At 36.3% G+C, this 27,851-nt stretch overlaps 1 protein-coding gene across 7 annotated transcripts in view; it reads right to left on the reverse strand.

The window, feature by feature from the left end:
- Dlg2 (discs, large homolog 2 (Drosophila)) overlaps positions 1-27,851 on the reverse strand; it is a 1,447,312-nt gene that overhangs the window by 493,682 nt on the left and 925,779 nt on the right. For all 7 annotated transcript variants that reach the window (XM_013013991.1, XM_013013986.1, XM_013013988.1 and 4 more), the window contains 2 exons: positions 12,832-12,976; positions 9,701-9,839 (listed from right to left, as the gene is read on the reverse strand). In XM_013013991.1, coding sequence (XP_012869445.1) covers positions 9,701-9,839; positions 12,832-12,976 — 284 coding nt within the window. The remainder of the gene's footprint in view (positions 1-9,700; positions 9,840-12,831; positions 12,977-27,851) is intronic.

Consider the following 27,851-nt stretch of genomic DNA (forward strand, 5'->3'; position numbering starts at 1 on the left):
ACTATCCTGTCCTTACTTCTTTCTACTTGTCTCAATAGTAAAATATATGAATTTGTGTCCCTGTAAGAAAAGGAAAAGGAGGAAACAATTTAACATATGTTGAGTGCCATTTTCTTGCTTTGCTTATGGTGTGGCTCCACTTCAACACAGTTCTGGAAAGTAAGTGAATATCTCTTTTCTACGGATGAAGAACTAGAGGAATACATTTCTCAAGGTCATACAGCCATTTTGTAATGGAGTCCTTATTTTTTTAACTTTAGGAAATTTCAAGTGTACTGTACCTATTATCGACTATAATCACTGAAATGTGCATTAGATCTATGGTCCATTAATCCTGTATAACTGAACTTTATACCTTCTGACTTTTACTTCATTTCTCTATTGACTGCATTCAGACCTAGGTGCAAAACCTGGCCTATCCAATCCCTAAATGTGTGTCAATTTTCTTCTACTAACCTTGCTTCCTCAAAAGAAATAAATATCTGGGCAAAACCACTGAATTTTAAGAAATGACATAAACCAAAGACAGACCCTTTCATAAAGCATCTTTAAACACACCAAGGAAAATTAGCATGATTTTGATAAATTGTAAATTAGAGACAATTCCCAAAAGTTCCACCTAATCTTCTTATCATTACATTCTATGAAGCCAGAACATCTCATGCAGTATGTGATGGCTAGATCCATCAATCAATCGCTGAGTCAGCTTGGGTCAACTAGCTACTCCGTGTGTAAAGAGATAATTGTAGTTGTCATCTGGAATTACTATGTGAACTGAACAGAGACTATTAGAGCACTTTGTTAATAGCTGCATGTAAACTAGGCATGTTTAAATCCTGAATATTCTTTGAGTAGCCAATCGTTGGGGCCAGAGGATAAATGGAAGAACTGCGTTATTTCCTTTGTACGGCTTCTACATTATTCCTTCCTATTATAGAGGGGCCCTGCCATAAGCAACTCATTCTACTCGCTGATTCATGTTATTCTTCACAGTCTCAGTACTTTTCTTTAAGAAGCTGTCTCTGACCTACCACTGTGGACAAAAAACCTTTTGTAACTCTCCAGAGCTTACAGAACTGTCCCTCAACATATGAGTCACACTTGTATTATATTTGGGGCTTATATACCTGTCTCTTTACACTCTGTTTTCATGTCTTCTTATGTTGCCAAACACTGGCAAATATTTGTTAAATTGAAAGATAGAAAGATAAAAAGGAGTGAAGTGAAATAATAAATGAGCCGATATGGAGAGACACAAGAAGAAAATATGAGAGATATAAAAGAAAAGAAAACATTAAGAAAATAACAAGACAATACAATCAATACAGTATAAACTAAGGTTTCAAGAAGCTAATCTGTTAGCAATATAAAGTTTTATAGATATTCATGTAATTCCAGAATACCCAGTATAAAGATAATTACTGGTTATTAATTTGCTTGAGCTAATGTATATGCAAAACAGACAAGCCCCTGTTTTCACAGAATATAAAATGCAGAGAGATAATAAACAAGCACTCAAATAAAAATATCTTCAACACAAGGGAGAAAAATAAAGTAAGATAAGGGAATATGGTTGTGTGGGTGATATTTACTCAGGGTCTGAGATTCTAGACAGCATTGACAAATGGATTTAATGAAAAAAGTTTCTGCACAGCAAAGGACATAGTTACTAAACTAAAAGGACTGCTTACAGAATAGGATATGATCTTTGCCAGCTACATGGCTGGCAAAGGCCTAATATCCAGAATATTTTTAGAGCTGAAGAAACTATACCCTTACACAATCAAAAATCCATTGAATAAATGGGCAAAAGAGAAGAAGTAAAAATGGCTATTAAACAGCCAGCCATAAAAGAAATGCAAATCAAGACAACACTGAGATTCCCTCTTACCCCAATAAGAATGTCCATTATCAAGAATACAGATGTTAAGGTGATCTTATCCACAGTAATCTCACTCACAGCAGTGAATGAGAGAGAAGATGGCAGAAAGTCATCCGTGGATCAAAATGCTGCTTGGGATAAGTACATTATATGTGGCAATTAAGAATTACTCTATGGTTTTTTTTTGTCTTTCATTGACTACTACTACTGTGATATATGGATGTGAACTAGAAGAAGAGATTATTTACACTTATCTTGAGTTATAGCAATACTGTTTTAGAGTATTAGGGCTAGAAAGCCTACAGATTGTGTTGGTGATAGTAGTTAATTTACAGTATAAGGGACAAGGATTAACCAATGGTTAATAATCCTTTACTGTGTCAGTCAGGTCAAGAGGCCAATGATAAGCTTATCCTATAAAGGAACAGAGCCTTGATTCCAGAATACTTTGAATTTTACAACTATGTCAACAATAGCTATAGATGTGCCATAACCACCCTCCATTAATGTGTAGTCAATGTTGTGTGATGTAGTTATAAGAAAAGGTAAAAAAATCTAAAAAGATAAGTTAAAATTCCCATTACTATCTCATTTTTGCTAATATTGAATTCATATTTTTCACTTAATATAATTTTCCAAGTCTTTCCATTTCCTAACAAATGGGACAATGCCATTCTTTCTGATGGAGGCATAGAATTCCATTGTGTATATATACCACATTTTCTTGATCCATTCATCTACTGAAGGGCATCTAGGTTGGTTCCCTATCTTAGCTATGGTAAATAATACTGCAACAAACATAGTTGTGCTGGTAGCTTTAGTGTGGTCTTGTTTGTAAACATTTGGGTAAATGCCCAAAAGTGGGATGGCTGGGTCATAGGAGAGCGCTACGTGAAGTCTTTTGAGGAAACTCCATACTACTTTCCAAAGTGGTTGAACAAGTATTTTTAAGTCAATAGTAGCTTCACGTGTTTTCAATAAGTATTTGGATATTTTTCTTTAAGATTTGCCAATTTCCCACGTTCCCTTCTTCTATCAGGATAACTCTATCAATGCTCATGAATGTAAATAAATGTCATTGGTTATATGGTATCATTAATAAGAGAAAGCTCATTTTGAGGCTTGCCCTTCATGGTTTATCCTCCATTATCTCTCTAGATTATATCACAACCTTCTTCCCATTGTGACACTTGGCCTCAAAAGAGACTAGCATGAGACACAGAACCAAATGCATAACTTAGAGATATTTGCTTTGGGAATCTGTAATTTGGTTACATTTTATAATAAATTTTATAAAAGATTGTGGACTCCAATGTCATATTTTGCAAAATTTTAAAGGAAAAATATATTACTAGTTATTATCTGCCATGTAAATTGAAAGGCAAAAATCAACAAATTACCCATAAGACAATTTTACTTAGCCAAAGAAATCAGATTTATAGAATGGTTTATACCATATTCAGTTCCATTAAATTCTATATTAGATTTTTCACTTTAGATGGTATTGCATATTCACTGTAGTAATAAAAATAAAGATTATCAATAAAACATTCAGATTATATAGATTTTTGCAGTAAAATGTTCAAATATGCTCTACAAGATGAATAAGCTGAAAAACTTTGTAGATTGTATGATGTTTAAGCAGGTGCATAATGTTGCTGCTATATTTTAATAAATAATTGTGGAGGATTTTTACTAGGAGGGTTTTATTTGTGCAATGGTTCATCATTAAGTCCTTATTTTTAATAGTATTAATAACTGTTCATCTTTACTAAGTGAGTACCATTTTTCAAGCACTTCACAAACATTAACTCAGTTTATTTGTCCTAATAAACCTTTGAGGAAGAAAGTGATATTCTACTCCTTTTATTTTAAAATAATTGTTTGGTGGTACTGAGGATTAAACTTGGAGCCTTTGCTTGCTAGACAGGTACCCTACCACTTGAAGCCATACCTCTAGCACTTTTTGCTTCAGTTATTATTATTATTTTAGAATAGCATCTTGTGTTTATGTCCTTGCTGGACATAACCTGGACTACAACCTTCCCATTTTGGTTTTCCTTGAGATGAAAGGTGACTGCCACCATTCCCAGTTTCTATTGAGATTGGATCTCATTGGATCTCATTAATTTTTTTGTCCAAGATGAGCTCAAACCACCATTACCCTCATCTAAGCTAGAGATGAACCACCATACCCAGCTGGTCCTTTTATAAATGAGAAAATCGAGACAAAGGGAAGTTTTAGGACTTATCAAAGGTCGCACAACTAGAAATGTACAATGAAGAATTCCAAACTGACCAGGAAGTCTTTAAGACGTAGGCACCCAATCACATGGCAATATTGACCATAATTCAATAGTATAGGCAGTTTCTGCTTAGGGAAATCCCCATTCTTTTACACTGTACTTGGCTAAGTATATCCAAAAAGCTTTCTTCCTGTGGAAGAAGAAGGAACTTCCAGTTCATTCAGCAATGATTCTGGATCACTAAATATAAGACAGAAAGAAGAGAGGCTGTAACATGCCCATACTTTACTGAAATAGTGCAATATGATCCTATAAAGGCTTGTTTCTAACCGACACTACACTGTACACCCTGATCATTAAGAGAAAAAAAGAAAAAATATAGCAAGGGCAAATGGTTATTTTGTTTCAGAAAGGTGACTTCAATAAAATCAGAGTATAAAGATAGTCAATAGCAAAATAATGACTAAAAGCAAGCCTTTTGTTCATATAAAACATGGGCTGTGGAATAAGGACTCTAGCTCCCAGCACAGCTCTGATTCTTCTACTCCTGCTCTTCTATTGTGGCTCCTACCCCCAAGTCCAGCTGCCAGACTACTTCCCCATTTATTCCTCATAGCAGTCAGAGGGATTTTGCTGGGGAGAGATTGTGGGGCTTGACTTCAAGACCTGGGGGCTGTCCCTGAGTTCTTTTGCTCAAGGCTAGCACTCGACCACTTTGAGCCACAGCTCCTCTTCTGGTTTTCTGGTGGTTAATTGTAGATAGGAGTCTCATGGATTTTCCTGCCTGGCCTGGCTTGGAACCATGATGTTCAGATTTAGCCTCCTTCATAGCTAGGACTACAGGTATGAGCCACCAGATTCTGGCCAGAGGGATTTTTTTTAATTTTTTTTTTACAAACATATGCTGATATATAAATCCTATTAGGGCTAGCACCTTTCCTCGTCTGTTGACCATTGTGATTTTGTTGTATGTAACTATATTTGATATGTGGTTGAAGCTGAATACTCATTTGAGTAAATGAATGGATCAGTGAAAGGGAAAAAGCGACTTGCATATGCATTTCATGTTTCTGTAATTGGGGGAGAATAAAGAATTGATGGACTCCAGACTGATCACAGGGTTATCTACTTGTTAATGCTGAAATCAAACTTGTGAGCATCAGAGACAACACCACAATTTGGTGTTGCCCTTTAATACTTTCTGTAGACAAGAAATTTTACTTGAGACTGCTTAGTTTATGTTTTTTGATCAGCTGATAAATAGGCAAGAACACTGTGAGACAGTGAGAAAGGCACGAGGCTATACAAAGTTCAATGCTACTTGATTTTACTTTCTAACTGTGGGAAGAATCTATCCTGTAGCTGCAATTTAGAGCCCTGGTTTTTGTATTGCCATTTGCTGTTCTTATAACTTGGAGAATTAATTATCCATGTTTTGAAACAGTAATTTTACTTTGCATCTCCATTTTTTCATTTCATTTTAATGTTAATGATGTGATTTGGGTATCCTAGGAATATTTATCCAGATGGTAAGGATATGTGGTTTTTACTTCTAAATACTAGAGAAGAAATTGGCCAGATTGTAAGTAATATGTTAAGTGGGTACTATTCACAGGTGATCCTTGATTGATTGCAGGGCTTTTTTTTTGTAATTATTATTTTCTTCTTCCAGACACCCCTCTGTCTCACCTCTAAAATCTTTAAACAGCAGCTTCAAGAAACAGAGTAGGGCTGGGAAGGTGGCTCAGTGATAGAGCACTTGCCTTGCATGCATGAGTCCCTGGGTTCGATTCCTCAGCACCACATAAGCAAAAAGAAAAAAATCCGGAAGTGGCACTGTGGCTCAAGTGGTAGAGTGCTAGCCTTGAATAAATGAAACTTTGAGATGGTGCTCATTCCCTGAATTCAAGCCCCAGGACCAGAAAAGAAAGAAAGAAAGGAAAGAATAGAATAAAAAGAATACAAATATGGAATTAGACAATAAAGGGCAATGAACTGTTAAAGCACTTAGTATATATAGTGCATAGTTTTAACACTTTTTCATTTAAATCCTCTATGTGTTTTTAATGTTATATATAGGTCCCATGTGACAGGAAGAGTAGGAATACAGGTAGTTTAAATTACCTGTATTTTATTTTTATGAGTCACATTTTAAACTGTTATATTTACTTTCTATTTCACACTCTTCTGTGAGTCTCCACAAGTGAAACCCTTACCAAAAATGCCCTTTCTGACATCTTGATCTGAGCAGTCTACTCATTTTTCTAGCTTAGATTTCAGGAGTCATTTCTTTTTTAAAGGGTCTTGGAGATGTAATTGGCTATTATTTGGGCATCCATGTAAAACTCAAATCCATTTGTAAATATTTCCTAAGCATCTCTTATGATGTTAGGTAGCTGTGCTAGGGTGACATGACAGAGTGTCACAGAAGGAACCAGGTTTGTTTGGTTCTGTTAGAAGTTCTCAGACATTTATCTGAAAGACCCTGGCTATTCCAAAAGATGAGGTCTGACACAAAGTTGCCAACCCTTTATCTTCCATGTAAGGACAGATATAACTGCTATTGACTACTATTTTTTTAGAAAGTAAATGATAGTTTAGCTCTAGATATGATAGTCTCAAGATCATGAAACAATAAATAACTTAGGCTTTGTGCACAACTCAACGGAAGGATGAGACACATAACTAAGCATTAGGCATTGGGGAATTCATTAATTTTTAGATATTTTGCCTTAATAGTTCAGATACTCTTTCTTTTTGTCTTAAATATTTACATACATGCACAGACTGTACTTTGATCATATTTAGATCATCTTAGATGCTATTTCTTACTCATTTTTGTATGTCTAGCAGTACTTACTGTCTAGTAAGAAATACTCATAAAAACTAATAAATGAGTCAGTGAATCTGTGTTTCAGCAACTGTCCCATGTAATGGCTACAGCAAGGAGCACATAGGAGATCAAGCCAGTGTTTGGGAACAGAGTGGTGAGGAGGTATGAATATATATGAAGTTATATTATTTACTCTTCAAATTGGCCAGGTACCAGCTATTCAGCAAGTTTTATGTAGAGTTATTAGTAAGACTATGCTTCAGAGAATCTGAGGAAGAGCCAGGGGCCCAAAAGAAGATACTGAGGCATAGCTACAGTAGCAGAAATTGATTGTCTTCATGGAAAACCATGAGAATGTTCCATGTGACATCTGAATTACACTAAATATAGGTACTGTAAACAGATAACAGTTCGTGATGATTTATGATGCCCCCCTATTCTATTGGAAGCTCTTTGCATTCATTATGCCATTCAATTATTTTAAAAACCTATTGAGATCGATTTGTTAGTCTTGGACAGATAGAAAACTGAAGCTTGCAGATTTATGGAAGGGCACAATCAGCCAGTGACAGAGGATGGTCTAGATCTAATTTTCTTTAGAGTGCACCCAAACTCCACAGTCCCTTTCCAGTTCCACATTTCTGTGATAGGCACTTTTATATAACTCACCATACCTTCTGAAATAAAGAAGGAAGTCTAAATGTTTTTTCCTAGCTAGAAATTTAAAGCTGTCAAGAAACTGACTTTTTCTATTTAAAAACTGTGTGATCACAAGCAATTTCCCTCAATTCTTTGAACTTTCTTTTCCTACATATCAAAAATATGGATGAAAGTTTTCTTGTTCTGTTTTTTTGGGGAGTGGGGTGGGCAGTGTATGCCAGTATTGAGGTTTGAACTCAGAGCCTAGCCACTGCCCTTGAGCTTTTGTGATTAAAGGTAGCACTCTACTACTTGAGCCACAACTCCTCTTCTATTTTTTGGTGGTTAATTCAAGATAAGAATCTGACAGGCTTTCTTGCCTAGGCTGGTTTTGAACTGTGATCCTTAGATCTCAGCCTAACAGTACAGGTATGTGCTATCAGCACCTGGCTTTTTTTCTGTAGTTTTGAGAGGATTAAATGGATAATGTATGTAAAACAACTAGCACAGGGCTTGGATTATGAAGAAGCTTTAATAAATGTTCACTTATTATGGGTGCTGATAAGCTAAACAGCATTTTCAAATTAAAATGATGTCAAATATTAGCAATAGGATGGAAGCAAATAGATCATTGCTCTCATGGGTAAGGTGCCTATATTTACACAATTCATTATAGTCCCGAGAATCGTCTTTGCTGCAGACTTTATTTTAATTAAGAGCACACAGATCAGAGATTTCAGCATAGGAAGGATTTTCTATTTGATTTATACCACAGATGCACATTTTCAGCATTCAAACATTCCATTCCTCGGCTAAAGATATAACAAGCTACTTCAGCAAACCTGAGATTGCAAAATAAATGGAAAATGCTTAATCATTCAAAAAGATATACCAAAGAACAGAAAGGCCAAAGAATGAACATGTCCTAGCTGCAAGTCTCCTCTGCTGTTTCAAAGGCTGACAAATGGTTTCAATTAGATAGAAGCAATGGAAATCCCAAACAATCCATCTTTTCCATCTTTTTTTTAAACACAAAAACATATAGAAATAAAGTATGTATCCAAATTTAATCTAATTTCTAGAAAACGTATTACTCAAAAGACAAAATCAAATTGCTGAGCAATGTGTAAAATGTGAACCCATTTAATAAAGTTAGTGTCAAGTCCCAGTTCAATCTGAGAATGTAACTGTCTATATTTTCATGGGTGTGGACAGGGAATGACAGGTTTGTGGCCAACTGTCACTAGGAACCTCAAGAAAGGTCACTCAGGAGGGAGTTGGAAGGAGGTTCTTGCTTCTTCATTATGTTTGTATTCTGTCACTCAATGTAATAAGCATATTTTTTGAAACACAACCATTTGAAAATATAAAGAAAATGTAAATTTAAAAATATTTATCCACTCATTCATTCATTGACTTATTCATCATACAATATTCATATAATCCTTACTGGTGAATTAAATAAACAAAGTTGGTCTTCTCTGTGAACTGTCAGAACTGACCTGTCAGAGGAGTGCTGATAGATATGGCTGTGCTTGTGCCTGAGTATTTTAGCCTATGCTTCTACAATTGGGTCTTGTTCCCCTTTGTAATAAACAGTATATGAATTTCAAACCATTTTGGGTTAACGGTCAATCCTTTACCTTCTGCCTATAGGTAGTACACAGAGAGGAGCTTCTGAATCCACTGAACTAAAGGTGGCCCTTGGTGGAAAGAATATGGAAATCAGAGTCACAAAATCAATTTCAATTAGGATCTCAACTAGCTAGACAGTGATTCTGGTAGATCATTTTCTGCCTTACAAACATCAGCCCTAATTTTGTCCCTTGACAAACTTCAGATGGCTGTAAAGCTCAAATAGGGTATGTCCTGGAAAGTCCTAATACACCACACTGTATGTTCCTAAGTGTACATTGCTAAGTGTATGCTACTATTTCTCCTACAAGTATTTGTAGGCTTCCACTGAGGCAAGACTATGCTAAGTTTTGATGACACTCAAAAGCTTGAAGTTACTGCCCCACACAATATCTGACATGTTAGGTAAATGTGATTACTTTCCGGTAGCAAAAGCAAGGCCCCAAACCAGCAAATATATCTGACCTGGTGTAGTCATCTTCAACAAGCATGTGCTTTGCAATTGGCGAGTACCTTCCTGGAGAGATGGGTGGCAGGGAAGTTTTGTATTCTAAAGTGCCATTGTTGCCAGAGAGTAGATGGTTTTCCATTGGTGGAGAATAAGCTAAGAGAAAAAAAAATATAGAAAGAAAGTGAAACCTGGTATGTGGGTGATTCAATGTGTCATTGCTGTACTTCAAAGGATGCACTAAAAATGCAAAGGTTTTGTACATGCCAAGAATTTTCTTGTCTTCCAAGAGGGGCATAGTTGCTGATGATTTGCATTTAATATATACAAGTACATGGTGATCTTTAGAATTGGAAAGATGTAAGAGTTATATTTGTAACTCCAGTTAATATAATTAGGTGATGAGAAGAACTGAAGGGGAGCTACAACACACAGTCTCAGAACGATGATTCATTTCTCTATTGAGATAAAAATGTTAGCTTTCTAATTGTGAGGCTTCCATTCTTTTCACATAATTAATATCCGATCATTAAAAGCAAAGTCTCCTAAGGAATAAGTTCTTGTGTAAGACTTCCTCCCAGAATATAATACACTTTTATCAGAGAAAGGCCAGTTGCTCTGGATGTTCTTTTCTATTTCTTTTTTCTTTCTTTTTTTGGGGGGGTCTGGTCATGGGGCCTGAACTCTGGGCCTGGGCGCTGTCCCTCAGCTCTTCAGCTCAAAGCTAGCACTCTACCACTTGAGCCACAGCGCCACTTCCAGCTTTTTTTTTCCTTTTGCTTATGTGGTGCTGAGGAATCGAATCCAGGGCCTCATGCATACAAGGCAAGTGCTCTACCACTGAGCCACCTTCCCAGCCCCTCTTTTCCATTTCTTGTCCCTAATTCATTTCCATTTTAAGCAACTGGCAATATCTTCTCATTGGGGATCCTGTCTTCCTTGTCTCCACAAACATTTTACATGTTGAGTTAAAGTAAACCCTTTGCAAGTCCAGCTCTGGCCATGTTTTCTTGCTTAATTGTTCATCATTAAATTCTTATACTAGATAAAGCATAATTTTCCCCTTTACATTCCTATAGTGTTTCCTTCACATATTCTGTCATCTTCAAACAAAGTCATCCCATTGATATCTGACCTTTTTAAACCATATAAAATATTTACAAGTTCTGTCTTTCATTTGTTACTGCTTATCTTATTTTGGATGTAGAAATCTCATCATTCTTCAAGGCATTATTCGATCCTCTGCATAGAGGTTTTTCCCCTAATCTTCTAAAGGCAGATTATATATCTCTCAATTTTGAGACTCTAAAGGTTATTTTAAATTTTTTTTCTAGGGCATTCCCAACTCTCCTATCCTACCAAATGTTGTTGCTATTAAAATACCTGAATTGGTTTACCTTCAAACCAAGCTACTTGAAGGCCATGATTATATTTCCTCTGTATCTTCCATTTTACTTTACGAAGTATGCCGTATATATTGTAACTTAATACACATTTTTTGAATTGATTAGAAACCTTTTCATCTTTATTTTTCTGTTTGACATTGACCTCATATGCCATGCTGAAGTGACTTAGAGTCTCCATAGGCTGATTTTCAAAATTCATTAAGCTTGGAAAAGTTAAAGGAAAATAGTTAAGATTTATTTAAGCCTACTCCTTTCTTAGAAAAGAGACAATTTGTGGGTTTCTTTTTTTGGGTGGGGGAGAGGATATTTTAGAATTATCATTAAGAAAAGCAATAACTAAGGTAATGAGCAGGTAACAAAACTATGCAATCTTTACATTTCTCTCAGGAGAATCTGAGAAAGACTAAATAATTTGCTTAAGACCATATTACTAAATGGCAGACATTGGGTATATTCTGAATTCCCAGAGGCACAACTGAACTATCAAAATTTCAGAATGAGCAAGCATACTTATATCAACACAACTAGCACTGCCTTTACATAAGCAAGCAAATTGCTTCCAAATTGAACCCTCAAAGACAGAATCTCAAATAAGGTTCATCATGAACTGTTAAGGGGAAGACAAAATATGGGTGTCATGTAGGAGTGGATCTGTAAGGTCATTAGCGCAGTCGCTCATGCCCTAGAGCCCCCTAGAACCACGCCCTCAACCCACATCAAGTGTCATAACTGATTATTTTCTCTTGCTTCTTGCAGGATAACAATTTCAGGTAAAGGGAAGAAGCACTATGGTGATTTCCTCTTCAAGAGTAAGACCATCTTCCTCAGGAAGAAGCTCCGATATAATCCTCCTTCCACCTCTCTTTCTCTCTCCTCCTTTCCTCTCCTCTCCCCCCCTCTCCTCCCCTCTGCTCTCCATCTCCCCTCTCCTCTTCTTCCCTCCTCCCATCCTCTCCTTTCCTCCTCTTTCCTCCTTTTCCCTCTCCTCTCCTCCTTTCCCCTCCTCCGTTCTCTCTTCCCTCCTTTCCTCCCCTCTATTCTCTCTCCCTTCCTTCCCCTCCCTGCCTTCCCCTCCCCTCTCTTCTTCCTTTCTTGACAGAACTGGAATTTAAATTTGAGGTCTTATACTTGCACTCTACCATGTAAGCTTTGGCCCCAGCCTCCTTCCCTTAGTTATTTTTCAGATTGGGGTTCTTGAACTTTTTTTTTTTTGCCTAAGTTGGCAAACCAAAATCATTTCAATTTTTGACTCTTAAGTAACATGAAATGAAAGTGTAATACCTCTGGTTTATTTTATCAGCTTTTTCCCTTCACGCTGTTGCCAGTAAGATCTAAATTAGGAAGTGGAAGTGTTATGGCATGAGGTCAGTCATGTTTGAGATAAACACTCATAAAATACATTGCCCCTACACTATGGTAATAATCCTCTTCACAACACATTATAAATATTAATAAATGTTAACAAGTGGTGATTAACTATTAATGTTAATAATGAATGCTGATTATTAATCTTTTCCACCACAATAGATTTGCCTGTCATGAAGGTGCCCCACCTCTAAAACTAAGCAAGGTCCAGAAAAGAAATTTGGGAAGAAAATACAGAATATTCTCTCGACAGTGTTTCTAGACCCTGTGTAAGAGTTGAAGGTTCAAGCATAGGACTTTGACAATGAATGGTTCTATAGAATTTCAATTTTAAAGTTGACATGCTATTAAAAGGTGACACAAAGCATGGTACTTACAGTGAGTAATATCAGGTGGACCATAAGGATCAGTCATGTAAATGGTGGTGGGTTTGCCAACTTTTAGATAGACTACATCAGATGTATTCTTCAGAATTGCTACTGCCTCTTCATGTGTTACTTCTTCTAAACTATAGTTGTTTACCTAAAAGGGAAGAAATTAATATAGAGTTAAACCTATGAAGTTGAAGAGAAGTACTTAAACAGGATTAAGGATTAAATTGCAATAATTAACATAGGTATTTGTATCACACTTTCTGAGAATAGAGGTATTAAGCATTAGCCAAAGCATTAGCCAAAGCAGATTTAATTAGGGATTAAACTCAGGACCTTACACATTGCTAGTCTAGCACTCTGTCATTGAACCAAATTTCCAGACATGAGGATATATTTTAAGGAAAGAGTAACTGATGCTGAAATATAAAACTTTGCAGGTAAGTGCATACACTGATGCTATAAAATAAGGTTGTCTCTATCTTTCCCTGTGAGAAATTGACATATTACAATGGATGTCAGAACAGTAGTTACAGAAATATTTTATCTTAATGTGTTATTTTCATGTGATTAAAAAGTAATACATATTAATTTAAGAAAAAAAAGAAAATTGGAAACCCAAAAGTCATCTCCCTGCTTGGCTGTATTCTTTAAGCAATTGTGATCATTTTATATACATTGTTTTAGAAACTGCTTTTTAAAACCTAGGGTGGGTTTGACTATAACATAAATGCATTTAGACAATATGACTTTATTACTATTACTACTTTAAGTGTTTGTACAAAGGAGTTACCATGTAATGCCCACATGAACACAGTGCATATGGATCAATGAAACTCCTTTCAAGATTCTCACCCATCCCTCCCTGCTTACCCTTTTCCTTCACACCTCTTGATTTGTAGGATATACATTGAATTCTTGACTGCATTCCCCTTGCTTCTCCTCTTTATTCTTCATGTGTTACTTCTTTATTCATCTACCTCTTTCCCCTGATCCCACTCCAGAACTCAGTGTAATTCTTTAGAGAGTCAAAGTTCAACAAGACAACATGATTTTTGTTTGCCACTGGAGCATTGTGCCACATGTCTATAATAATGACAACGCAGCTTTTATAAGTACATGTCAGCAACACACACACACACACACACACACACACACACACACACACACACACACACTCCAAAACTGTCACTGGGCACTGGTGGCACATGCCTGTAATCCTAGCTACTCAGGAGGCTGAGATCTGAGGATCATGGTTTGAGGCCAGTTCAGGCAGGAAAGTCCACGAGACTCTTATCTCCAATAAACTATTTAGAAAAAGCCAGAAGTGGCCCTATGGCTCAAATGATAGAGCACTAGCCTTGAGTACGAAGAGACTCTGGACAGTGCCTATGCCCGAGTTCAAGCCCCAGGATTGGCAAAACAAAAGCAAAAAAATCCCACCCACCCCCAACTGCAGTAAGTACATGTTTAGTTTGTTTCTAATATTTTTGCTATTATAAATAATGTTGCAATAAATACATTTTTCATATTTATATGTAATTTTAGTAATTTCTTTGGGATAAATCATATTTACTTGATAATTAGACCAAACTGAATTAACATTATGATGTTTTTTTAACATCAATTCCCAAAGGGCCTTTTGGAAGAAGAGCCAGTTTACTCTTGTTTAGCACTAAATGAGATCTATTTCCCTAGTTTCACAGATTTTGCATTTTCTCAAACTGCAATTCAAAGCCAGCCCAATCAGAAAAGTTCCTGAGATTCTAATTAAACAGTAAAAAGCTAGAAGTAGTGATGTGGCCCAAGTGGTAGAACACCAGCCTTGAGGAAAAACAAAGAGCCAAGTGAGAGCATGAGGTCCTAAGTTTAAGCCTTAGTACTGGCACACTTGCATGCATACACACACACATACAAACACACACACACATACAAACACTCACACACATACAAACACACACATACAAACACATACACACACATACAAACACACACACACAATTTCCATCAGAATAACATTCAACAATTTAACATGAATTTGTTTTTCTAGTTTCTATTTTTCCAGGGTGGTACATATTAAACCCAGGACCTTGCACATGATAGACACTATTATTATTGATCTATATCCCCAGACCTGAGAATTAATTTCAAAGAAAGAGTGCTAATGTTGGAATACAGGGCTTCGGAGGTGAACAAGTTCAAGTGTGCTGTTTTGCTATCAGCATCAACAACAATGCTCCTTTGTTTCTTGTACATGGAAGCCTTTAATACAGTGTGATTCTTACTTTACTAATACAGTGTAATTCTAACTTAATGGTATTGACCTTAAAGTAGCTCTCTACAGTATTTCTTTGGTTACAATATAATATCTTCAGAAAGACAGTCACTGAGGAAATAATATTAGAAAGTGTTTTAGTATCATTACAAATATTATTAATAATATTATTACAAATATTATAAAGTCTTATAAATATCCAGGCTATACTTGGCTATTATTCATCTACAAAGTGATTCTTGAGTAATGTTCTGTTGAAATGTTATAGAATTGGTATAAAAGAGTAAATTGGTAAACAAAGGAGGAGGCTGCAATGCTTGATAAGAAATGTACAAATTAACCTGCCCATGTAATTGTAACCCCTCTGTACAGTGTGTTCACAAAAAATAAAAATAAAAATAATAAAAAAGAGTAAATTGGATCCCTATTTCTGTGAGGAATACATTCTATGACCCTTACCAAGTGCTTGAAACTGAAGATAGCATTGATTCCTACATATGTTGTTTTTTTCTATACATCACATTAGGTTAAATTCCAGTTTACAGACCAGGAGATAAATATAGCAAGTGATGAATAACGAATACCAATATAGAAACAGTATAACAATACACCTCTATTCTCAGCATCTCTCGGTATTTTGGGGGACATGAAGTAAAATAGGATGAATTGAACACTAGTACTACAATACTATGACTGTCAATCTAATAACTGAGATGAGAGGGAATGATTAGCAAGTATATAAGGTGTGAATAAACTGCATGAAGGGCTGACTCCTAGCTCTAGTAGGATGGGGCAGAGTAATGTGACATTTTGTCTCATTACCTAGAAAACTGCACAACTTACAATTGTTTTTTCCTAAAAGTATTTATTTAATATTTTTTGGCTTACAGTTGACTGAGGATAATCCAAATTACAGAAAGCTGAGTTGTGTATAAGTTGTGAATATACTTTGTGTAATCTTTTTTTTTTATTTTTTATTTTTTTTTTGGTCTGGTCATGGGGCCTGAACTCTGGGCCTGGGCGCTGTCCCTCAGCTCTTCAGCTCAAGGCTAGCGCTCTACCACTTGAGCTACAGCGCCACTTCCGGCTTTTTTCTTTTTGCTTATGTGGTGCTGAGGAATCGAACCCAGGGCCTCAGGCATGCAAGGCAAGCGCTCTACCACTGAGCCACCTTCCCAGCCCCTGTGTAATCTTTAATTTGTATTTTATTATACAAAACCTAGCCGCACTGTTATTTATTATTAATTTATTTTTCTCATGTTATATAAATACCATGTGCCAGTTAATTTTTAATGTGGTGTAGCCCATGATAGAAAGCCTGAACTTTGGGAAGTTGGACCTGACTACGAATACTATTAATCCTTCATTAAGCTGTAAGATGTATTGATATTTCTTTCTCATTCTCTTTCTCTGTCTATACCTCTCTCTCTCTTTTTTTTTCTCTCTCTCTCTCTCTCTCTCCTCTCTTGTTTTTTTTTGTCTCTTTACTTTCTCCATCTTCTCTTTGCTTCCTTCTTGACCTCCAGGACTTGAATGCAGGTCCTTTAATACATGCTAGGCAGGTGCTCTAGCACTGGTCTACTGGCTTTTACATTTTTCTTGTAGACAAGTGGTGTTTAGACAAGTGGTCTTTTCTTAAATCCTTTCATATATCCAGTGACCGGCATGAGTTTATTTATTCATCAAATGTTTACTACATTCCTGTCATGTATCTGTTCTAAATAGTAGACACAGTGGTAAACAGTAAGATTAATAATCATCAGAGCAAACAGTTATATAGCCTGCATTAAATGCCAAGTACTATTCTAATTTATTTTACATATATTACCACAACTCAAAATAGCTTATCAGATAGTGAATATAATTACTTGGTGGCTAATATAATTACTTTTACAGCTGGAAGAAGCATATCTCCAGGAAGTTAAAAAAGAACACTTTCAAAATGCCATTGATTTGATAAATGGTAGATGCAGATTTCAAATATGGCTCCAAGGCCCACACTCTTAATCACTGAATTATGATGCTTCTTCCAAATAAACACAGTTCCTAGTCTCCTCAATCCATATTCTAACTGGATACAGTTGTTTGTGGGGTGAATGTTTAGTTGAATAGACCCATGAAGCAGGGAGAATTTAGAGAGATTACAGTATGGAAAACATAGATGGTAAAGGCAGCTAACATTTATTTAATATTTTCATAGCACATATTTGAAGAGCACTATGTGATATATACATGTGTCTATATGTATATATGGTGGTATTAGAGTTTGAACCTAGGAACATTTGTATATAGGAGTATTTGAACCTTGTACTAAACCTAAGGCCATTTAAGCTATGCCTCCTTTTCCTCCTATGCCATTTTTAGATAAACCATATTGATGACCTTCTCTATATTTTCATGAAGAGGATACTAATAATTAGTCCCACATAATAGATGAGTAAAATGGACGTTATTAGAACAAAGTGGTCACATAGCCTCCAAATGGCAAGGCCATCAGTACTGTTTTGGGCCTTGAGAAAGATGTAAATGAGACTGTCATATTTATATCTTGGGAGTGTTCTTTCATTAAACTCTAGAGCTTGCTTATAGCATCTATCTATTTTTCTTCCCATTTTCTTCTTAAAGGCTAGCACTCTACCAATTGAGCTACAGTGCCACTTCTGGTTTTCTGGTGGTTTTTATTGGAGATAAGAGTTTTCAGACTTTCCTGCCAGGGCTGGCTTTGAACCTGTGGTCCTCAGATCTCAGCCTCCTGAGTAGCTAGGATTACAGGCATGAGCCACCAGCACCTGGCTCCCATTTTCTTCTTTTAGGAGCATAGGTTCTCTTTTCAAGTTGATATATATATATATATATATATATATATATAATCTTGCAAAAGACTATAAAAGCCCAAGTGATCACTCTGTTTTTTGTTTGTTCCTGTGGTGAGATTATAGTCAAAGATTAAAAAATAAGCAAAAAAAGAAAGTAGCGTAATATATCTCATCATTCTTTGAAAACAGTCTTATCTGTTTCATTAATTCCTAATTTGGGGGCAGTACCTCTTGTGCCCAAATGGTTGATAGTTACAAAATTATACAATGGTTTAAAATTCACATGAAAGTGGTGTTCTTTCTCTTTCTTTCAAAAATTGTGGTCTTAGGCAGCTCTGAGAGTTGTAAAAATGACCCCACAAGTGTCTATATTGAAAAAAATACAGGAGAAACAGAATTTGGAGGTAAAACACAAAGGAGAAGAAAAAAAGCAGTGGAAAATGTTGTCAAAGGCTGAAAACCTAAAGTTCTGTTTCTGACAAGATTTCATCATCTTTCTCCCCAGAGTGCAAAAAACTCACAGCTTGTGAGATTATCAGCAAGGAGAGATGTAGGCAGAGCTTTTAAAATGGCATTCTTTGCCATTTTTGAAGTGGACAGTGAAACAATCCAGAAAACATTTCCTCCATGTCCTGCCAGAGCACTAGGAAAAGACACTAGAACGCAGACGGGAAAGAGAAGTTAACAGTGGCAATACTCGTGGTTATTCAAAATGGTGGTCGTTTTATGTTTTTCTTTGACTACACTTGTAGACATTTTAATTATGGAACAGGCAATATCATTTTAAGTGGAAACTTAAAAGCTGCCCATGAATTTATTAAAAAACAGAATAGAAGCTGGGCATCTAGGCTCTTACTTTGTGTCTATACCCATTGACCCTAGCCATTCTCTCCTGAAGTCACTTTGCAACCACCTCCACAAAGGAGAGAGGAGAGTACTTATCACTCGAAGCATCTTATGAAGAAAGAAAAGCTGCCACTCAGACAGGTAACAAACAACTTCTCATCATTTTGTGGGCTACAGCTCACCCACCAAGCTACTGTGGCCACCTTGTTCCTACTCACTGAAGTTATAACCCTTCCTGAGACAAGGATCACAGGCCATGCCTGTGACTGGGAAGATGGAATCCCTGTGTGGATCTTTTCACCTCAACCCCCAATTCCCTTTGTGTAACTTAAGGCTGATATCTGTACCCTCCATGATGGCTGAATGATGTACTCAAGTGCAATCTTCTCATGGCTGACACATATTAACTCTCCTTTCTATGACCTTCACAAATTCTCTTTATTTGGCAAATTGATATGAGTTAGTAGAAAGTTGATAATTGGGGAATTTTGGCCTCTACAATTTAAAGATGGCAGGATAAGCTGATAAACCAAAACCTGCTTGACAACAAAATGGAGGCTGGCGGCTACAAAAGAAGGAAGAAGTATTATACCTGTTAAGTAAGGGCAAAGGACAAGCAAATGAAACCAGAACATTACAAAATTAAGAAGAGTGAGGGAAGGGGTGGAGAGGGGAGGGATGGGTGAGAATGTTGAAAGGAGTGACATTAATTAAAGTGAACTGTATTCATAAACTGCTTTGTTAGATGACTACTTCTTTGTACAACTACATAAAGATAATAGAAAAGCAACAAAACAATAAACAACTCCTCCTTTCCCCCCAGAAGAAACATAAGATATTACATCTTGGCACCATACCATAAGGAATCACAACCCCATCTTCAAGGATCTCAATTCTCTCTGTTTGACCCAAGAGCCATCTTTGTAACACTGAAGAAGGTACAAGATGGTTGCAGTGCTGTCTTGCTCATGGTGTATCTATGTCACATACTCTCTCTATTATATTTGTTTTCTAATACATTTTCCTTTCATCTTATGTTTATATCTTGCCTGAATTTTTCTCTTGCCAGACACAAGAACCCAATGATGACTTAGCTGCTCTGAATTTCTAGTAACATATTTGGTGCACTGGTTCGGGGTTTTGAGATTAAGTATGTCTTTTTCTGACATGTATTCATAGAAAAGTAGCAATATGAGGGTGGGTGGCTGTATCTGATTTAGGAAACTCCTGGACATTGGGCCTAAGTCTAAATACTCTATTTTTTGGCAATAAATGTTCCTGCGAGGCATGAGTGGCTCATTTCAGTAATCCTATCTAACTCAAGAAGCTGAGAGCTGAGGGTCCTGGCTTAAAACAAACCTGGGCAGGAAAGTCTTTAAGACTCATCCCCAATTTACCAGCAAAAAATTGCAAGTGTAGCTATAGCTTAAGTGGTAGAGTGTTTTGCAAAAATGCTAAGTGACAGTACCCAGGCACTGAGTTCAAGCCCAAGTACTGGCATGCACACACACCCACACACACACACACACACACACACACACACACACACACACACAGAGCACATGGTTTTACATTATGTAGTTGAGATTCGGACCCTGGCCTTGCTTGGTACTTCCTAGCTCTGTGACCTTGGGAAAGTACCTTTCTAAGCCTCAGCTTTGACATCTATAGTAGAGACAAGACAGTCATTTCTTAAAGTGTTATTGATTGGCATGTGTTGGCTTATGTGAAGTGACAGGCATATCAAATTGCTTAATATTCCTTTTTTCCCCCACACTACTATTCCTGTTAGCATCCATCTCTTTTCCTGGGAAACAGGGTTTCTTGGTGGAAATTTTCGCTGATCATTTTTCTGTAAACATCTGTGAACTGATGAGTTTAATTAGGGTACAGCTGATGAGGCTTCTGTGTGGTCTTACAAAAAATCATCAGAATAGTATGGGATCTGAACCAAAAAGTACTCTTTTGTGCTGAAGTCTTTAAAATGTTTCTCACCAAAGTGGGTTTGTTTGGGTTAATTATGTGTGTTCATTGTCCTATGAACTCTCCAGATAAAGGGCCTACAGCTGGGGATGATTGTATTCACAGGGAAGGGGCATTGCACTGATTGGCTAGCTGCTCTTGTCATTGCTTTTCATTGTCTTTTTTTTTTTTAATGTGCATCGAGTATCTGTCTATCATGGTGAACACTGAACAACTGGCCTTGTTTCACGAAATAAGATGTTCATTTGAGTAAAGTGCTCTCTGTGGGATGCATCCTACAGAGGGGCAGTGTGCAGCCTGGCTATCCATTGCCATAGGAAAGAGGATTGGGCCGAGCGAGAGGTTGGGGGTAAGATGACTCATTCTCTGGAATAGAAGAGGAAGCATAGGATTGGAGCACAATGGACAGAATGGTAAACCAGCTGAAGAAAAAGATGCCAGGGGACTTGCAAGAAGGGAACATGGCCAGTTTGGTGGAGATTCAAATGAGTATAAGCAATCACGTATGTAAGAATGCAATGGTGGGAGGTGTGGGGGCAGGAGAGGTGGTAATAGGAATGCATAATGTCTAGTTTGCAAGTACTTTCCTGTCATGTGCTTGCAAGCATATCAATGTGGTGGAACAAAGCAGAGGGTGATTAGCATAAAAGTTACCTAAGGCACTAATGCAAAGAAATGTGGGACTAGAAACATGGACAGAAAAATCAAAACTCTAATGTTCATTTTCAAAAGTATTTGATCATTAGACTGGAAGGACATGTCAATTCAATGCAATAATACCAATGATGTGAAAATATGCAAAAAAACAAGGACAAAAATCTCTGCAGTATATTGATATAAAATATTATAATAAAACTTATTTAAAATAATTGTCAATAAAGCAGAAATAGGCTGACTTGGTATCTGGATAATCAGTATTTTTTTGTTTTTCATCTTTTCAGCAATGGCCATGGGTCAGAATAATAAGAGCAAAACTAACTCTATTTGAACAAAAAGAAAAACCTCAAATGAGAAGGGACAAAAAGAACAGGATCCTAATTATGTGCCACATATAGCATAATCCATGTGTAATGACGCTGATCAAGACATATTATATAAATAAATTGATGTGTTGAATTGAAAACATTTGCACACTAAAGATAATGAAATAATAGTTTTTAAACAAAGGAAAAAGAAGTTAGCTTTTATGCATAGTGAATAGATTTATAATTACTAGCTACAAAAATGTATATGAAACCATAGAGCTCATACAAATGAAGGTTCCACTTAATTTTAGTTGTAAGTATTTTGTATGTGTTACTTTAAGAACATGATTCATATTAAAGCTTGAAAAAGACAGAGTTAATAAAAAATTAAATGTTCTTGAGAGTTTCATGGTTTTGATTCAGTATATGTATACATTTACTACAAATTCATTTTCCTATACAAAAATGGGGATGATCCTGAATTATTTACTGTTGACGTATTTGTGTTTGGGAGAAGGAATAATACTATGAATTTGAAGAGACCTGGAGTAAAATAAAGCACTACACAAATAGAAGTCAAACAATCATAATCAGATATTGAGTTACTGCTAGCAGAAATAGCTTTTACTTGTCCCAGGATTTTTCTGTGGTAGTTGTCATCCCTACCTAATATAGTAGTTAACCTGCAGTACCTCTTTCTACTTTGAAGACTGACCTTCTCAAGGGCAGTGATTGAATTATCTTCATTTATTGAATTCTCACCCATGAGACATTACAAATATTTGGAAGTTAATAAACATTAAAAAAACTAAATAAGCTTAAAATAATGGTTGTGTCATATCAAAGGTAAAGCAAAATTCCCCCTTTTGTAGACAGAATGAGGCATCTTATGAGGTTCTATTTCACTTTTGTGTTGAGTCAGAGAGGTGAGGGATAGGAATGAAGGTCATTGAAGAAGCAAGATCCATTTATTTGATACTTGCTCTGTGCCAGGCATGCATGGGCTATAAGGATGGTAATCTGATATGAAAAGTGAGCATCAGGTCACCACAGCTTTAGTAATGTGAATTGTTCTCCCATTAATCATGAATGCATTTTTTTATTCCATATAAAGAGAATGGTTAAGGAACAATGCTTATTTTGATTGCCTGGAATGTTTTCCATAGCATTTTTCATGAAAATGGACAGTATGGTATAGACCCCAGGGCCATCCACTGCAAACAGGGAGAAAGCTTGAACTTCTATTTGCGTTTTTCAATTTCTACTTCTTGTGTATATTGTGTACAATATGTGAATAATATATTAACATAGTATGCCATTAAAAGTATTTTAAAATGACATAACCTGTAAAACACGTTGCATAAATAGGTTTGCTATATTGAACTATAAGCAAAATAAAATAAAAAAAGAATCAATAGACAGCTTTAACCTGAAATAAAATATGTCATTGCAAATGGACATTGGACAGTGCCTGGGCACTGTTGCTGAGGTTTTAGCCTCAAAGCTAGTGCTCTACCACGTCATTCACAGCTTCACTTCCCACTTTTTTGGTGGTTAATTGGAGCTAAGAGTCTCATAGACTTTCCTGCCTGGATTGGATCCAGACTGTGATCTTCAGATCTCAGCTTCCTGAATAGCTAGAAAGACAGGCATGAGCCAACTGCTTGGAGTGAAAGGTTGACTATTCACAATGATTCCCAAATCCTTGCAGAAAGTTCCTAAATGGCCCTCTATTATAGCCTCACCTGCATGAGGAGCACTACTGGATTTGTTTCTACTAGAAGCAATAGAAGCAACAAGGAAGTGGGCTATGGTGGGGTTAGGTCAAGACAGGGCTTATTCACAAGACAGCTGCACATCAGAATAATTTAGAAAATTTAAAGTTAAAATATGAATATGGTCCCCTACCTCAGAGGTTCTGTTGAATTATTCATGGTTAGTAAGAGACTGGATCTTACCACTGTTCAAAAGCTGATTGTGATACCAAGGTGCTACTGGGGCTGCGAACCAGTCATTCCACTCATTTACTATTTCTCTATTTTTTTTTTTTGGCGGTTGTGGGGCCTGAACTTTGGGCCTGGGCACTGTCCCTCTGCTAGTCAGCTCAAGGCTAGCACCTTACCACTTGAACCACAGTACTACTTCTGGCTTTTTTTCTGTTTATGTGGTGCTGAGGAATTGAACCCAGGGCCTCATGCACGCGAGGCAAGCACTCTACCACTGAGCCACCTTCCCATCCTTACTTACTATTTCCCTTTAAGGAAAAATGATATGGGACTCCTACTCCATAAAAGGTATAAACACTCACAATAGTTTTTCCTTTAAATGTCAAGTAGAGGTTACAAAGAGAAAAAAAGTCTAAGATTTTAAGCCTTACATTATAATATGACAAGAAGCTCGACAACTAACAATAAATGGTATCCTTGTAGAGAAAAAAGATGATCCTGGAGTCAAAGTTTCTGGTATTATTCATAAAAGGTAGAAAGATCATATTTCTATAATATTTCTGTATATCACCTTATCAGGCAAGAAGAAAAACCAGTATGTGAAAAGATATGTTAGAATTTGAAATTAACTTTTGACCATGTGTCCCATGAAATTCCAGATGATCAATAATCCATTCAGTCTAGCTACTAGTAGAGTACAAAGGAATCAGATGTTCCTGTCACTCCATAAAACTGTACAAAATTCTAGTATCACATTATCAGGGGAAATTCTGACGGAATATTATTCTGCTAAAGATATGTATTCCATATATTTGGCGACCCATTGAACATCAGAGTGATCTGACAGTTGTCATCTTATTGAAACACTAAGAGGCTTATTGAGGAAGATACAGACAGGATTAATTTCTCTGCTAGCAGAAGAATGCAAAGGTCAGACATCACAACATTTCCTGGAGTTTTTAAAAGTAGGAACAAGGTTATTAGGAATCACAGAAGTTTTAAGTATAATCTACTTAGAAAAGATAAATGAATATGTGATACAACTTACTGCAGAAGTAATGGAAAATGTGTAAAACATTCTAAAAATCCAAGAAGGGGAAACGTGGCAATGCAAAACTCTTTGAAACATGTGTGGAATAGGACTTAATCTTATTTTTCTTCTTCCAACGGGCAAAATTGTGAATAAAGAGAGAAATTTACAAGAAAATACATTCTAACATTATTTTGTTCTTGCTGTTCAGGTGCTGGGGCTTGAACTCAGGGCCTGGATGATGTCCATGAGCTTTTATGCCCAAGGCTAGCACTCTACCACTTTAACTACAGCTCCACTTCCAGCTTTCTGTGGTAATTTATTGGTGATAAGAATCTCATCGACTTTCCTGTCTGGGATGGCTTTGAATGGCAATTCTCAGATCTTAGCCTCCTGAGTAGCTAGGATTATAGTTATAAGCCACAAGCACTTGGCTCTCTAACTTCATTTTAAGGGAAAAATAGCCCTGCTGGTCATATGGTTAACATTGGGGGACGTATTAAGTTCTCTATTGTTAGAAGAGTCCTGTCAGAAGCAAAGGACTACTTCACATGGTGGCTTTTGGGCAGGATTCTGATGCACCATATAAACGTAAGTGGCAATTTAACTGATGGTTTTGCTGGGTCTTACAAATTAACTAAAAGTTCTTAACTTTGTATTGGTGTGCTTTCACCTGAGGTATTCTCTTTTGCAGTCTCTTTACAAGTATTCCTTTGTAGGAGAAATGAGAAGACTAAGTGAGAAGCATCTTGAATGGAGGCAAACTCTCTCAAAACAGGCAATTCCTTCTTCTTATCTTGCAACAAGCAGTCAAAAACAGACCACTTTGTTCCAGTTCTGTTCTAGTAATAAAGTGATTATACCTTCTCCAGAATTCTTCCTTAGTAAAATGATTGAGCTCTAGTCAACCAGGCCATACCTTTGAACTTGAGGTTATTTGAACTCTATACCTTTCTCATTCCTTTTCTTCAATTCACAGTGTTTAATCTGAAGTCAATGTCAGTACCCTTGAAATACTGAAGTACTCTCTTTATGTATCACAGGACTGCCATATCCCTTTATCTGGCATATGGGAGGAGTGGGGTATGAGTGGCTGAACCTAACTTGGGACTTCTAGAAATTGGTCTAAAAACCCAGATTGAAACAAGATAACATGTAAGACAGAAACTTTTCAATTTTAAGATATAAGGAGTTCTTAAAGGCTGGGAATATAGCTCAATAGTAAAGTGCTTGCCTCGCATGTATGAGGCTTTGGGTTTGATCTCCAGCACCATAAGAAAAACAAATACAGATAAATGAAAATTCTTTGAAAAAAAACATACCTAATATCAGGTAATACCTCACATGATTGGTATTTTATTTGAGAAACTAAAAGTGTCTTCCTAAAGCTCCAAAAAAAGCTTCCTGCAGGGGAAATGTTAGGAGACTTCCTGAATTATGGGTACCAGGCACAAAAACCTAAGGAAATTAATGCAATCTCTTTTTAGTCCAGTGTACTTATAGAACTCAGGGTGAATGATAATCCTGGGGAAATTTTTTTTCTAAGAAGTGAGAGAAGGAAGTGTTGCAAATTGCTTGAGAAAGAATAGCATATTTAAGGAAGAATATTCCCAATGTAGTACAGCTGGTAAATCACAGACTAAATCATTTTGGTACTTCCTTTGGAGGAGGAAGAAAGAGAAGTTATGAATATAGGGTAGTAAAGAGAAAAGGGGGTGTTAAAACTGGCCAGGGAGCACAAACAAATATTTTTTGGGTTGAAGCAAGATAATTGGTCCATTTGGGTAGCTTCACTGATTTCTGTCTGTAGTTTTATTCACTGTCAAGAACATTTTTCTTTCAGAATATCACAAAATGAATATTTTCTTTCATTTCCAGATTCAGCTTGCTAGTTGCCTTGGAAATACTAATTATGTTTTTCTTATATAAGCAAGAAGAGAACTATTATTTTGAAAGGTTCTTAAAAAAACCTATGCCTTAAAACTCACAACAGTTAAGAGTTATGTCACATCTATTTTTGAAATAATTATATCTAGAATGAATATGAAGCAAATTATAATGGAAAAGTAGCATGGTGCTTGAAAAATCCTTTGGAAGAACTATTTGTATGGAGTTTTTTTTTAAATAAAGAATTTGAAAATAAAACAACAATTTAAACAACTTCAAGAAATCAGCATAAACATTTAGCATGATTTAATAATAGCAGCAGCTGAAAAAAAGCCAGATCTGTTGTCTACAACCAAACACTTACAGAAGAATGTGTGCAAGGTGACACCAATTGCTATACAATGCAATTATTACTTGAAAATAAAATTTTCTTCCTCATATTTCAATGTGGCACAATGTAGATGGTTACCACAGTTTATTTCATTCCTCACTCAACATTTCAGGCAACAAAGTATATATTTTTGAAAGAAGTTATTCAGGTCTCCCACCCCAATAGCAATTTTTCATATAACACCATAAGAATTGAATTTTACATCAAGAGAACAAATCAAAATTTCAGAATTTCCCCATTATAAGAAATGGCAATGACTTCAAGTGATAAAGAAATCTAAGTTTCAACTTTATTTTTCCATGTTAACTGGTCATTATTGCTATTGTTTTTACCAGAATTGTTTCATGGAAGAGTTTCTTTCTGAATAATCACTATCATCTGAAATATAGCTGGTAGATATTTGCATACTAGTTAATGTAATTAATAAGTAACTGAATAGTGAACAAAAGAAAGAACTGGTTAATTCAAGAAAATAAGCAAGCCAAGTGTCAGTGGCTCATGTCTGTAATCCTATCTGCTGAGGTGGTTGCAATCTGGAGATCAAGGTTCAAAGATAACCAAGGCAGAAAAGTCCCTGAGATTCTTGTTTCCAATCAACCACTAAAAAGTCAGAAATGGAGTTGTGGCTCAAGTGGTAGAGAGCTAGCCTTGAGCAAAACCACCAAGGGCCAGCACCGATTCGAGTTCAAGCTCCAGTACTGGCATTTAAAAAAAAAATCAAGAATGGATGGAAGCCAAAAGCCTTGGTTGGAAATCCAATTCTTTCTATTTATTAACCCAGCAAAAGCCTTGGTTGGAAATCCAATTCTTTCTATTTATTAACCCAGCAACCATGAGCAAGTTAGCAAGTCTCTATTTCATTTTTCTTGTCTGAAATACACTATTGT

This window comes from Dipodomys ordii, unplaced genomic scaffold, assembly GCF_000151885.1.
Source record: "Dipodomys ordii isolate 6190 unplaced genomic scaffold, Dord_2.0 Scaffold22, whole genome shotgun sequence".
Classification (NCBI taxonomy): Eukaryota; Metazoa; Chordata; class Mammalia; order Rodentia; family Heteromyidae; genus Dipodomys; species Dipodomys ordii.